At 31.0% G+C, this 16,121-nt stretch overlaps 1 protein-coding gene across 1 annotated transcript; it reads right to left on the bottom strand.

The window, feature by feature from the left end:
• Nucleotides 1-14,618: 14,618 nt before the first annotated feature.
• LOC134705684 (dual specificity protein kinase shkC-like) lies at nt 14,619-15,693 on the bottom strand. The gene is made up of 2 exons (XM_063564405.1): nt 15,640-15,693; nt 14,619-15,005 (listed from the first exon to the last, which is right to left on the bottom strand). Exons 1-2 carry the CDS (start codon nt 15,691-15,693, stop codon nt 14,619-14,621), a joined length of 441 nt encoding a protein of 146 aa, XP_063420475.1.
• Between the last annotated feature and the right edge of the window lie 428 nt (nt 15,694-16,121).

Below are 16,121 nucleotides of genomic sequence, written 5' to 3'. Positions count from 1 at the left end.
TTTGTTATCTGAAAGGTTAAAAATTATCAGATAAATCATAATAGGATTAAATGGGGCACTATCTAAGAGGTAAATAAAAAATATAAAACATGATTTTTTTGTAAATCATTAATGAAAGTGATATAGTGAAATAATAATTCACTTTTAGCAATTAGTATGGTTCAATGCTATTATAAATTATATTTTTTTTCAAATAAGATAAAGAAACATTGATGATGCATTATTCACATGCAAGTGAATAATTCAACCTAATTGAATCCATATTCATGTGAACTTGCAATTATCTTGAAAACCATAAATGTAAGATGCAGATCTAGAGGTATTGTTAACGATAAAAATAATCACCAAATCAAGCATCAAATTATGCTTTAAAGAAGTTATTACCTTTTTCAAATTGTTTTTTTTTATGTTTTCTTGAAAATGATAGTAAACGGAGCAAGAATCTTCAGATAGATGAGATCTATATATACATATTTTAAGATGTAATAAATATCAAAATAGCAGGTGACCAAATTAGACTCTTTGGAGTCTCTTGTTTCTAGAGTATGAAGACCTTTAAATAAATTGAAATAACTTTAAATTTCTTTACCTTATTGAAATGATATGAAAACCTGATGCATACATGGAAGATATATTTTATTTATATTCTACACTTTATTTTATATATTATATTTTTATACTTTTGTAGATAGTAATTGTACAATTCAGAAATCAAGTGATTGGTTATAATGATTTCTTAAATATTGGTCTCAAATTATGTTATTAATTATCTTTATATGTATATGAAATCCATTATAATTACTAGTATGTGTAACACCATATGAATGTTTATCTATGAAGTTTTGTGAGCGTTTACGTGAGTTTTAAACAAAATGAAGGAAGTTTTGTGAGCTGAAATGTTAATTTAAAAAAAAAATTCTTCAATCAGTTTCTATGCAATAATCTTTGAGTCATTCTATCAATGGTTTTTAAAACAAATATATTGTGACTGATGACAAAACAAAAGTCAAGCTCAATATTGATTTTTTTTTTTTTTAACATTTGCTGTTGAGGAGTTATGTTCCTTGGTAGATTGGAAATTTGCACTTTGGTCTGTACAGGCAAAATACAGAATACTACAAGTAAACAAGAACTATCTTTAAAAAAGATATCCGACGTATCTAAATACGAGTATATGTTTAAAAATATCATTTCGATAACCTTCAGAAGCACAATGACTTAATGATGCAGTATTACAGATTAGGGGAATAGCTCCGGTAGCATGGATGGAGGCGATTATATACGGACACATAAAAACACATCAGCTTCCATTTCTATATTTTAATCAGACAAAGATGACGTCACAAACATAAATACAAAATACTGACAAAAGGGGAACAACTCTCTCTCACATACAGAAACATAATCTGACCATATATATATAGATTCTTACATTGATACCAGTGTATTATCGGATTTATCCAATCGAGATAGTTAAATTATCAATTTTAAAGTCCGAGCCGCCTGGGCGAAAATCCCCTTCGAGTGCCTTTTACCTTGCACGAAGTTGTCAATTTCATTAACACCTGTTATCATATTTTGATTCATTCAGTTAGCTAAAAAGGTCATGACCCTTAAAATCATCCAATGATCTTTTGAGATCACCAGCAACCACACGTTGATTAAATTTTTTTCTCTAACTCTATGGAAATTTATCCCTTTCCGAACCCATTGTATAAAAAAATTTAATCAACGTGTGGTTGCTAGTGATCTCAAAAGATCATTGGATGATTTCAAAGGTCATGACCTTTTTAGCTAACTGAATGAATAAAAATATGATAACAGGTGTTAATGAAATTGACAACTTCGTGCAATGTGAAAGGCACTCGAAGGGGATTTTTGGTTAACAAAAAAAGAAAATGTCTTATTAATCATTAGAGAAACAGATTCTTACATAGTTACTCGTGGATTATCGGATTTATCCAATCTCGATAGTTTAATTATAAATTTTAAAGTCCTCGCCGATGCGGCTCGGACTTTAAAATTGATAATTTAACTATCTCGATTGGATAAATCCGATAATCCACTGGTATCAATGTAAGAATCTATATTTATACAATGGGTTCGGAAAGGGATAAATTTCCATAGAGTTAGAGAAACTGATATATAACATCCCGCCCCCAAAACAAAAATTTACTTAATTTTTTACAGTGGTCAATATGTTTATGTAATAAAATAAAATACAATATTGTTAGAGGCATAACCGTTATTAAATAAATCGATTAAAAAGAAAAGTAATTGACAGAATTTTAAAATAAAATATGAGAAAAAGCTGTTTTAAAATGATTTTAGAAAATTAAAAGAATACATGGTATTGTTTCATTTTTCCTCCATCTTTGTTGAAAAATTGAAAGAAAATGGATTGTACATTCCTTTATGAAATTTAATGACTTGAATTATCTGCCCTGAAACTAATTAAAGTTACGATCAATAGAGAAATTGAAAACAAATAAGAAGTATTTGTTTCTAAAAGCAACAAAATATCATATAATGTTCATCCTTTCTAAATGAAATGTTACAAACTAATTGCATTAAATGCCAAAAATTTGTATGTATTAATGTAAATTTAGATGGACTGTTATTCTGATATTTTTTAAGATGTTTGCTGAAGATCTCTCAGGAACAAACCTCCAACTTAGAGTGTTTTAAAAGTTGTTGTGTTGGATGTTTTAAAACACCTCAAACTAATTAACACTCACAAAACTGAGGTGAACTTCAGATTATGATGTGTTTTTATTACTTAAGAATATTACTTTTTTGACGAAAAAATGTAGCTTTATGTAAAGATATAACTTTTAAGGATGTTTGTGTTGATATTGCTAGAAAACTTTTAAAAAAGCTTATGAAAGGTTTTAAATAGCTTTCAAATGAGTGCTAAAATATTAATTTAAAGATGAATTAATTGCGTTGTAGCAGTTTCATAATTATTATCTCCTTTATCAGCTTCAGTTTCCTTGTAATAGTTGTCACTATTATGTGCAAAAATGTTCAAATTTATTATTTGCTTAAACACATTGTTTTCTTTACATGATGGAAATAATTTTATAAATGTTGTAATATAATTTCTTTTTTCTGTTTTGTTAATTTGAATATTTTATACATTGTTTTTTATTAGCTCACCTGGCCCGAAGGGCCAAGTGAGCTTTTCTCATCACTTGGCGTCCGTCCTCGTCCGTCGTCCGTCATCGTTAACTTTTACAAAAATCTTCTCCTCTGAAACTACTGGGCCAAATAAAATGAAACTTGGCCACAATCATCATTGGGGTATCTAGTTTAAAAATTGTGTCCAGTGACCCGGCCATCCAACCAAGATGGCTGCCATGGCAAAAAATAGAACATAGGGGTAAAATGCAGTTTTTGGCTTATAACTCAAAAACCAAAGCATTTAGAGCAAATCTGACATGGGGTTAAATTGTTTATCAGTTCAAGATCTATATGTCCTGAAATTTTCAGATGAATTGGACAACTGGTTGTTAGGTTGCTGCCCCTGAATTGGTAATTTTAAGGAAATTTTGCTGTTTTTGGTTATTATCTTGAATATTATTATAGAAAGAGATAAACTGTAAACTGCAAAAATGTTCAGCAAAGTAAGATTTACAAATAAGTCAACATGACCAAAATGGTCAGTTGACCCCTTTAGGAGTTATTGCCCTTTATAGTCAATTTTTAACCATTTTTGGGATACGATTGCTGTCAAGCAATCTGTAGACTTTTACCATTGACCCTATGACACACTCCCTCACGTCATTCGTTTTATTCTAAACATTCGGCAACATCTCAGATTCTTATGATTGTCTTGCTTTAAAAGGTAAAAACAAGCAAAACAATTAAACATAAACAACTTTCCTGTAATGTTTTACTCATAATCTTCATGTATGACATTTTCCTTGACTTATATGCGTGTTTTTAACAATACGGAGAATCAGAATTAAACAGTATTTATATTTAGTGTTTTTATAAATTTAGAAACACGTCAGAGGGAATTCCCAAATTTTGATAACTTGCGAGAGTTCTCTGAAAGCCGATCGATAATTCTATTTCTGTCACAAGAACTGAAGTGGAGTATTTCTATATTTTACCGTTAAGAAACTGATATTTGATACTGTACTCTCATAAAGAAATGGAGAACCATTCATCATATATCATTTAATAAACGTTCTTGTTCCAAATCGCAAGTCGCGGTTTGTTTATGTATTAATGTCCATGCGTGGTCTCACTAATTAGAGACAAAAAGAATTGTAGAGACAAAAAGCGCCAAGAAGCGACAAGAAGAATAATATTAGCAACAAGAAACTATTTAGCGACAAGAAAACATTTTTTTATTTATATTACTTATTCGAAATAAATATTAAAAAAATATGCAAAAGAAAACAATTTCAACGACAGGAAAGTTAATTTTGATAGGGGGGGGAAATGAAACTTGTAAATCTAATTCAGTTGCTACATTTATTAACATGATATTTTATAAGGTATCACAGGAAGTATATTTTGTCTTTTTATTTGTTTTTAAAACCATTTTTGAACAATATATAATTAACTTGCAAAATGCATTATTTGTGCATAATTGTCCAGAAAATTCATACACAAATTGTGAAATACAAATTAAGAACTGAAATCAAACAAGAGGAAAACATAATTAAAATGTGAATATTTTTCATCATTTTATTTAGTGTATTGTCTCATTTAACGATATTTATCATGTTAATGCATATAGATTGAAGATTAAAGGAAACTGATGGCAATCTTGAGTTTTCAAGGTGTTCACTATTCGGTACAATAATTTTATATTCTGGTGCGTGTAATTGATGAAGGTGTTAATGGATGTTATTGTTGCAATAAAACAAAGGACACGCACCTAGTTAATCTCATTTGTTGCTCTTAATTGGTATTACCTTAGTGTGAAGCCACAGCTAATGTTGGTCCTATCAGGAAAAATTAATTGTACAGTTAGGAAGGAAAAAATATTTCATGTTTTTGTTTTATTAAATCCTTCAAAAGGAAGGTGACAAATCTTTGTTTTTATTTTCATTTTATAGCGTTTACATTTCCTTTGCTCTTACACATGTTTAATTTCTACATCTATCAATATGATAATAAAAAGTACACAATCTCTTCATCGATTTTTTTTTGTTTCTTCATCTTTCAATATAATCCTAAAAAATATTTTAATGTATGTGATAACAAAATGTATTCTTGTCGCTAAATAGCTTCTTGTTGCTTTTTGTCACTTATTATTTTTCTTCTTGTCGCTTCTTGACGCTTTTTGTTGCTAATTAGTGAGACCCCACATGCGTGTAGTTTTCTTGATTTCAAGGGGTATCAGATTGAGTGATTCCCCGCTTCATTGATTAATTTGAAACTCATGGGATTCTTTCTATGTCTGTCTGCATATGGAGGGCTATTGTTGTTGCATAATTTTAAATCACATGCATAATTTAAATTAAAATAAATGTTTCATCGTAAAAATTACCTATAACACCCCTTCAGCAGAAATGGAATCTTCCATGTTATCGTTTCGAGTTGTCTCCCTTTTCGAAGTATTTGTCAAGAAGAATTAACTCGTTAATGCCGGTAAACGTCGTATTATATTAAGAACGATCTCAGTGTAAACAGAGGAGTCATGCCCTCTGACCCAAAGGAACTTCAATAATTAAAGAGTAAGAAATGGGGTTCCTCCTAAACTGGTCCGCCGTTCTATATATAGCTTCGCACCGAAGGTCAGTGTAGCGATAAGTGAACACAATATGATAGGGGTCCAGTTTAGGGTTCCTCCTAGAATTACGGTGATAAGATACGGAAGCAAGTTAACTCGTACCACGGCATTGGAACCAAAAAAGTTAACTTGTACTACTGGGAAGTCGTAACATTCAGAAAAATATATAAAAAATATGATGTTTTATGGGTTTCTGTTTGTAAACTTAATAGAAATAAAGTTGAATTACTTGAATTTTACACAGGAGTTAAATGAAAACTTAGACAAAAATAAAGAATGTTTTAAAGCATTAATGTTTTAACTGATCTTTCAAACTAGAACATAGGCGGATCCAGCCCCCCCTTTTTTGTGGAAAAAATTTGGTTGATAATAAAGGGAATCATTGAAGCATGACTGGACTGACCCTTAGGAAAAGTTCTGGATCCGCCACTGTAGAACTTAATCCAGAGGAAAGTTAAAACATTGCTTTAACTGTACCTTATTAAAATTGAACATGTTGAATATGTATATATCCAATTTAAGTTAATTAAAGCTGTAATCCACGATCACAAATTGAATGCTATGTTTACAATTGTTGAAAGCCATGTGCTTTTTTTGCGGGGAAAATGCGGACCCCCTTAACAGGAATCAGTTAAATTTCATTGTTACATTTATTTATAGACAGTAAAAATAATTTTGGCAATCATTTTGACTAACTGCTAAGATTTTATTATTCATGAAAAATTTTCTTCGGGTGAAACTGTATATACCTTAATTATCTACATCTGCCACAGTATTTTCTATCCAATATACAAGGAACATAAGCTACAAATTGGTCATTGTACTTTTAAATTATATACATTTTACAGACTTAAGAGGTATTGGGTGAAAGTAACGTATATCATGTATATTCATCATTTAACACCATTTGAATGCATTTAAATAAGTTGGTACGAGTTAGCAATGGTTCGATTTTTTTTTTTTTTAATGGTACGAGTTTACAATGGTACAGGATAGCTATAATTCGATAAAACACAATAAGTACATGGCTCATACACTTGTAACAGGGATTGGCTATTCTTTAAGTTGAGTGACTATTCAGATTGTTACATTTTGCATGTGCAGTTGAATTAGTTTAGAGAATAATACTATCCAGCTGTACCAGGGTTACCGGCCAAAAATGCTTGAGACTCGCGCATGTTCATGCTATTTTTGCAACAGTATTCTTGGATCTATTTCTTTCCTCTTTGATCTTTTGAATTTTGGCCAAATCTCATGCATTTGTTTAATGAAAATTTGGCAGAACTGCTATACATGTGTCAATGAAAACTATGGCAATCGTATCCCTCAGAGCATTCTGCTCTTTGATTTGTAAATCTTGGTTATTTTTACAAATATCTTCTCCTCTAAAACTAATGGGCCAAATTAAACCAAACTTGGCCACAATCCTCATTGGGGTATTAAGATTAAAAATTGTGTCCAGTGACCAGGCCAACCAACCAAGATGGCCCCCATGGCTAAAAATAGAAGATAGGGGTAAAATGCAGTTTTTGGCTTATAACTCAAAAACCAAAGCATTTAGAGCAAATCTGATAGGTGTTGATATTGTTTATCAGGTCAAGATCTATTTGCTCTAAAATTTTTCAGATGAAGTGGACAACTGGTTGTTAGGTTGCTGCCCCTGAATTGGTAATTTTCAGAAAATTTTGCTGTTTTTTGTTATTATCTTGAATATTATTATAGATAGAGATAAACTGTAAACAGCAATTATTTACAGCAAAGTAAGTCAACATGACCAAAATTGTCGATTGTCCCCCTAAGGAGTTATTGCCCTTTATAGTCAATTTTTAACAATTTTCATAAAATTTGTAAATTTTTACTAATATTTTCCACTGAAACCAATCATTTTAGATAGGGATTATTGTTCACAGCAAGAATGTTCAGTAAAGTAAGATCTACAAAGACATCACCATCACCAAAAACACAATTTTGTCATGAATCCATCTGTGTCCTTTGTTGAATATTCACATAGACCAAGGTGAGCGACACAGGCTCTTTAGAGCCTCTAGTTTCTTATTTACTTTGTTCTATTTAGAGTTATTGTTACTTTTAATTTGTTTTGTTAGAAAAAAAAATTATTTTGTATTACCAACCATGCACTTGAAAAAAATCACTATTTTTTTGTGCAACTCTATTAAAATTAAGATAAATTGAAACTAATTAGACTTGCAGTATGTCATGATAAATGTTTCTGTTATTACTATCATAAAGCAAATGAACAAAAATGTGTCACTTCATATTCATGTGGTAATGTAAATCTTATCTGCAACTTCCCTCAATCCACCAATCAACCAAACTTTCATATCACAAAAAATGAACCACTCTTGAGGAGGAAATGTTCCTAATTGTTTTAATGCCCCATTTATGGGCATTATTTTTTCTGGTCTCTGTGAAATGGTGCAAATAAAAAATTGAAAGTTGTAATAAATGGCACAATTGTAATGAGCCCTTGTACCTATATATATATATATGTCTATTATATGTAACATCACATTGACCTTGATGTTAAATATCTATTGTGTTAGCCTAAGAATTGTCAACAGACATAACTGTACAAGTTAATATATTTATATGTACTTAGTACACATTATCTATAATCTGGTTGTGTTTGATTTTTATTCTTAATGGGATTAACATATATAAATATATATTATATAGAAGAATCACATATCTATTATACATACAAAAAAATGTACCAATATATATATAAATATTTGGTTACTATTAAATCATATTTAATCTGTGGCTGTCAGCTGTGACCAGTTATATATTTGAAACAACAACAACCTCATAGAAATAAAAGCTCTATTGCCTAAAAATTATTCTACATATTGAATGTGATAGGAATGTTCAGTTTTATTATAGCTTTTTATTAAATATCTGTTATATGAATACAACTTATACATTAAAAGAAGAGCCATGAATGTATGCTTATATTTGAATTATACTACTTCTTATGTGATGACCAGATTTTCAGGTTAAAATGCATGGCTAACAGAAGTTATCAAAAATCCGACTCTTCAAATGTTGGAATAAAGCTTGCAAAAATAGTATATCTTCTAACTGCCAAATTATACAGACTTTAAACTATTATGAGAGTCTTTAACACTTATATCTACACTACTGATATACCATTAATCAAGTAGTTTGGAATCGTCCATCATCAGAAATGACTTTTTGATGAAATGATAAATGACAGTCTGTATGGACAGTCTGTATGGAGTTTACACAATAGAGACAAAAGACAAAAACAATAGAGAAAACGGAATTTTGAACCCCCAAAAAATAAAGATAAGAGAAGAAGGGTGTGCTTTACTATAAAGAAAAGAGAATAATGGGCCAAACAATTTAAGAATAGAGAAGAAAACATGAAGACGCACATACATTAGTATATATGCTAAAAAAAAATGCCTAGCATGAATTGCAAAACATTGACTGCTAAACAGTATTTATTGGCGATTAAAAAATTTCAGACAACAATAAAATCTGAACGTGAAACAAAATAATAGTTAATTGATAAATAATTATTACTTACTTAATTTAATGTCGTTTAAAATTGTATGATATATTTCTATTTGAAACAGTTGACTTCTATGTCAATTAAAATAAACAACTGGATCTGTAGTGCTAATACAGTGAAGAAATGCTTAAAAGTGTATTGATTTTAATTTTTGAATAATAAATGTGAAAGCCTGCATTAAGAACTTTATTTTTTTAAATTTGAGAATATAAGATGGGACAAATTTATTGCAGTCTGAACTTTTACCTGCAAGGCACCAGTTATATTTTCGCTAATAAAATATTTTAATACACTCATGTTCATTGTTATTGTGTATATATGCAACCCGACTTTAAATAAACTTTAAATAAAGATTACTTTACTTTACTTTACACAAATTTTTGCTTCAATTACCAAATTTGCTTAATATGACAAAATTGAGTCCTTACACTCCTCTTCAACACAAATTTTAAACTAATATATTTCTTATGTAACTTAAGTTTGAATATGTAATTAATCCTTGAAAACATGACGAGAATATATTTCTCACTTGATACGACTTTGTATTTCCTATAATAATTTCTTTGATTATTGACTTTCCAATTAGACTTTTCTCTGAGTTCAGTATTTTTGTGATTTTACTTTTTCTTGATATAGGATTGGTTCTTACAAAGAAGTAATGGAACAAAGAATTCCAAGTGATGAATTTGAAATCATCCTTTTCGAAACTTGGATCTATGAGTTTAGTATGTTTTCTTTTATTGCATTGTATTATATTCTGGCAAGGTTAACTTTTTGGTAATAAGACCCGTCATAGCCTGGCTTGGGAATTGGGTAGGCAAATGCTCAAATTAAATTGTACCGATACAGGCTCCAAATGTGCTCCTTTATACGCCATAACTCATGGTTGTGCTTCTAATTAAAGGAGGATCTTACGGAGACAAGACGAAAAGTAACCCTTCTGAATAACCTGGGATCATCTCCGTTTTGATAGGGTTGGTGTTGCTCATCGATAGTTATATGTGTTGAGTTTTGTTCATTGTTGTGCCTTAGTATGTTGTTTTACTCTGACTGTAAGTGTTAGTTTGTTTTTGACTTATTATTTTAAATACAAATACACGTTTGGTACCTCCGTCTGTCTTTTAAAAATATTGTTATACATATCACAGTGAGTTGACCAAGCTATTTATGCCATGAATATATCAAATATCTCATGTAACTTTATCCTTATTCTGTCTATTTTCATTGGTGCCATTTTATAAAACGGATTATTATATAAGCTTTTTTTATTTTTATACAATCAAATCAGTCAAATATGAAGGTAGTTAACTTAACTATTTCTGACATGTTGACAGACACGATTACAAGTAACGAAGTTATACAATACTAGAACACACAAGTGATATAGCGGGTCTGTGACTGAATTAAAGAATATAACTATGTGTAAGCCTAATTTTAGTATTGTCATCTGATAAAGTCATGCCGATTATAAGATGCACAGTTTTCTCTGCTTTCAACATCTTTCTGTTTGAACCCGTCGACCTGGAACTTATCAATTATTGGTATTTTTAATTTTATTTGGAAAACAAAAGGGCCGGGAAAGGAGTATTTTTTAATTAACAGCATTGTCCTTTATGAGTTATAAATAAAGTTGAATTCTTTGATTCGCTGTTTTACGTCATTCCGTCTAACAAATTGAAAACTGTACATGCTGTACCTATACGTCTTATTTTAAGTCCAGATTTTTATCATTTGTATTGTCATCTTAGAAAGTCATACTGATTAATATACTACAATCGGGAACAATGTGACAATTATTTGAAATTAGTAGTGTCAACCCTGTGATTACGACCTGTGTATATAGCAAAATCCTTAATACAGCGTTTGGTGGTGCGTCTGTCAGAAGCGGAACGTACAGATAAGGTAATAGGTAACAAGTGAATATACTATCGGTATCGGATTTGACCTGGAACTTCTTAATTATGGGCAATATTAATTATGTGGAAACAAAAGGGTCTTGAGTGGTGTAATTTTTTTTATCAACAGCATTGTACTATATTAGTTATATATAAAGTTGAATTCTTTGATTCATCGTTTTTACGTGATGACAGCTGACAAATTGGACCTCGTTATATAATATAATCAAAACGTATTGAGTAAAAAAAAGAAAAAGCAGACCTGCTATTTCAAAAAGAAATTATGTAGTAGTAGGCAAGCTATGTATATACAACTAAATCTGCAACTATCATACACATAAAGGCAAGTGATATGGTTATTCGAGCTTAGATTCCAATGGGAACAAATTTTGCCCCTCTACTTGCCGACTTGTTTCTTTATTATTATGAGGCTAGCTTCATGCAGGAACTTCTTAGGAAGAAAGATAAGAAGTAAGCGATATCCTTTAACACAACTTTCCGCTATATAGATGATGTTCTTTCACTAAATAATTCAAAATTTGGTGACTATGTGGAACACATCTATCCCATCGAACTCAAGATAAAGGATACTACAGATACAGTTAAGACGGCCTCATATCTTGACTTACATTTAGAAATTGACAATGAATGTCGGTTGAAAACAAAACTTTATGACAAAAGGGATGATTTCAGCTTTCCAATTGTGAACTTTCCATTTCTAAGTAGCAACATTCCAGCAGCACCTGCATACGGGGTATATATCTCCCAATTTGATACGATTATCCCGTGCTTAAATTTCCTATCATGATTTTCTTGATAGAGGGTTGCTGCTCCCAAAGAAGCTATTAAACCAAGAGTTCCAAATGGTGAAGTTTAAATCATCCCTTCGTAAATTTTACGGACGCCATCACACGAGTTGGTTGACCGTTTTGGAATAACCGTTTCACAAATGATATCGGATATGTTCCTTATTTCGTAACTACAATCTCCTTCCCTTTCATGAATGTGACCAGCCGAATCAGACTATTTACCGGATTTGTTATTACATAGGCAACACAACGGGTGCCTCACGTGGATCAGAATCTGCCTACCCTTCCGGAGCACCCGATATCACCCCTAGGTTTTGGTGGAGTTCGTGTTGTTTATTCTTTAGTTTTCTATATTGTGTCATGTTTACTATTGTTTGTCTGTTTGTCTTTTTCATTTTTAGCCATGGCGTTGTAAGTTTATTTTCGATTTATGAGTTGACTGTCCCTTTGGTATCTTTTGTCCCTCTTTCAAGGACCAAGCAATATTCCTTGAATTAGAATTTAATCGACACAAAGAAGTCAGTAAATGTTTTGATAACCGTATCTCATCAAACAGTCCATAACGAGAATACTTTTTTTCTTATAATTTCCAGCTTCTAAATACATGCTAATGAAACCATAACAACGCCATTGAAACACATTTTTTAAGGTTCATGTGGACCCTATGGCTAAAATGGCCGTATTTTCACCTCAAAATTTACTCTGAGTACAGACAAACCTGCGCATCTGTAAAAAAATTCAGGCATAGCATGCCCTAGATAAATGAATTTTAAGTATGTTTTATATTTGAGCAAAATAAAAACTTACCAGGATTTTGCCGTGCACTTTTTTTTCATTCCTCCAGAAGGTGCAAAAATAAACTAAGTTGGGAAACAGGTTTGAAAACTTCCCCACAGGTAAAAATTAAAGTGAGCATTTTTAATTGACATGGACATTAGATGGACAATAGATACCTGACAATAATTGGTTATTTAAACTGTGTACCTGAGTGAACCATATCAAGGTAACTCAACTGTTTGTTAATTTTATCATCTTCTGCAGAGCCGAAAAAAAGTGTACGGCAAAATCCAATTAAGTTATGAATTTTCTAAATCATACAATGCATTTGAATTTTATTTATCTAGGGCATGCTATGCCTTAAAACATTTCCAGATGTACAGGTTTGCCTGTACTCAGAGAAAATTTTGAGGTGAAAATACGGCCATTTTAGCCATAGGGTCCACATGAACCTTAAACGTTTTCTTTGTCATTACACTATTAGTTGTAACTTTAGTATATGGTACAAAACTCAACCAAAAAAATAAATTCTTTCGGCTCTGATGACTTTTAAAATGTTTATATCATTTAAAAAGTCCCAAATTATATCTTTCTGGTTCAAAAACGCATTTTTTGGCATTGAAATTGCAATATCTTTTATAAATCTTCGCCGTGGCCTATAATTTTTATTACTCTTTTTTTTTCTTCAAATAACCGGTACTTAAACTAAACATTTGTGAAGTTTAAGCAATTTCTGTAATTTAGTTCTCTTTTTATTTTGACTATTTCTTTTATTAGTTCAACAGGAAAAAGGTAACTTAACAAAAATGTATGCTTCTTTCGAAGGCAGATTGAGAGCTTACATTAAGCATATGATAAAGTTAATTTATACAAGAAAAAAAAATAGCGAAATGCTATATAAATAAATATACCATTAAGCCGCTTTAATTGCTTTTTTTCTATATATTTAGGCCCTTTTGGTTATTTGTGTCATCTTACGTGTTTGGGGGTGTCACTCTTTGTCTCGAACATTTCTGACGAAACAGCTGACCTATATGCAAATATTTGCTAATTATTTTTGCTTTTAAGGTTTCGATCTATCTAAGTATTACGGTTTAAAAAATGACAAAAGCGAAAAAATGAAAGAAATAGGCTCTTTTGGTGATAACTCCTGTTAGGAGTCAACTGTCAAATTACGCGATCATACTTTTTGACATATTAAGCAAAAACGGGAGGACAATATGGTAAAAAAGGGAAGAAAGATACCAGAGGGACATTCAAATTCATAGATCGAAAATACACTGACAGCCATGAAACTTAAATTAGGATAGATCTTGTCTTGCTGATCATTTTGTCACATAAAGTTCAATAATATTAGTGCTTATCATTTTGATAAGCTATTTACAATTTTCAAGATAATCAGTGATGAAACAAATTGGTAAAATTCTACATTTTATTGGAATATCTTTTACAGAAAGTCATCTTACGATAGAAGGTAGATCTCATCATTCTGACCCGTTATCTTTATCTATAACGGTTTTCAAAAAACAAAACTAGCATTATATCCAATCTACTATTTTTGACCATGTAGGCCATGTTGGTCATGTTGATCGGTGGTTGGGATCATCTGGCACAATTTTTTTTTAACTAGATACTAGTACCACATGATGATCACAATGATGATTAAGTTCTGTAAATTGGGTATTTTGTCTTGTAGTTTCAGAAGAGATTATCTTTGTAAAAGTTAACCGGCGAACATTACTGACGAGGTGCGCAAACGTTAAAGCTTCATGTATTCTGTAATTTTATTTCTTTTTTTTTTAAATTTTTCTCCTTATTTTTAACACTTATGTATCTTTGCGTATATTGTGTAATCGTTCAAGTATGTTTCTGGCCGTTGGGCGATCGACTGGATCCTTTTCCCAACAGCGTTGTATTAATAATTTTAATTTGTTGATAATTTTCCCTTCGAAATTAGGTCTTCTTCCCTCAAGGATAATGTATGATAACTGTTCGTAAGATTCTAAAGATGATTCATTCTCTTCATTCAGAGCAGATCTACGGTACCAAGATTCCCACAGAATAATTCCAAACCTAAACACATCTGATTCTCTACCATAAAATAAAGATCGTAATAAATCTGGTGCTTTTATAACTGCTATGCCATGAATTGGACCCTTTAACCAGGGTCGATGAATGCCGCCACCAGATAATCTTGCAATGCCATCTTTTATCTGCAATTAATAAAAGACGTGGAAAAACCTTGATGCACTAAAGATTATAAAAAAAAACCATTTGTAAAATTTGCTAAAAAGAAAAGCAAAGGAGTAGGTTCAGTAAGACCCCTTTTTGGCCCAAAGTTTTATCAGTTTTACAAAATTGTAATAATGTAAACTATATCCTATTTATTGGAAAGTAGAATACTGCTGCAACATATATTTGGGCTTGTTTTGACAAAATAATGCACATAAATCTGGTACTAGCATAATTAAGTCATGTTAAATTACTGGAATCTTCGCAAATTAAGGATTTAAGTGAAATTTTAGACGGTTTTCGTCTTTAATGGAAGTGGCTGCATTCGTGTTCATTCTTAATATTTAAATGTAAGTTGTACTTGATGATACTACATAACATAAATAAAGGTTGAGGATGAACACTGATGCGGCCACTTTCATTTTTGACAAAACTATCTGAAAAGTTGCATATTATGGCATATTTGATATATTTGTCATATTTAAGCTTGAATATAGGCGTCTGAAATGACTAAATCAGTTCAAATCTTTCACACAAACTAATTGAATCGACTGCAGTAGACACTTGAGTGTTTAAAAAGTGAACCTGAAATTTGAGACTAAAATGGTCCCTTACCGGACCTACTCCTTGGTATTGCCGTATTGAAACAAAATTAGTATGTATAATCATTGTGGTTTTATCACCAGAGTATTTTGGAGAAATAATATTTTTATTTTTTAGATCCCATGTCTCTGTCCATGTAACAAATTCGCAATATGCAAATAAACTCATCATAGTTACCAGAATTAAATTTTGTATTTACACAAGACTCGCGTTTCGTCTAAAAAAGACTCTCATCAGTGCCGCTCGAATCCAAAACAGTTAAAAAGGCCAAATAAAATACGAAGATGAAGAGCATTGAGGACCAAACTTCCAAAATGTTTTGTCAAATACAGCTAAGTTAACCTATTCCCGATGTAGAAAAGCCTTAGTATTTCAATAATTCATAAGTCTTGTAAAAAGTAAATGTATAAATATGACCATATCAATGAATATTTATGTCAGCACAGAAGTGCTCTGGGAAATGATACTCCACCAGTAATGACATCGACCCAGTA

This window comes from Mytilus trossulus, chromosome 2, assembly GCF_036588685.1.
Source record: "Mytilus trossulus isolate FHL-02 chromosome 2, PNRI_Mtr1.1.1.hap1, whole genome shotgun sequence".
NCBI classification, from domain to species: Eukaryota; Metazoa; Mollusca; class Bivalvia; order Mytilida; family Mytilidae; genus Mytilus; species Mytilus trossulus.
The sequence above is the reverse complement of the archived record's forward strand: the minus strand, read 5'-3'. Positions and strand labels throughout refer to the sequence as shown.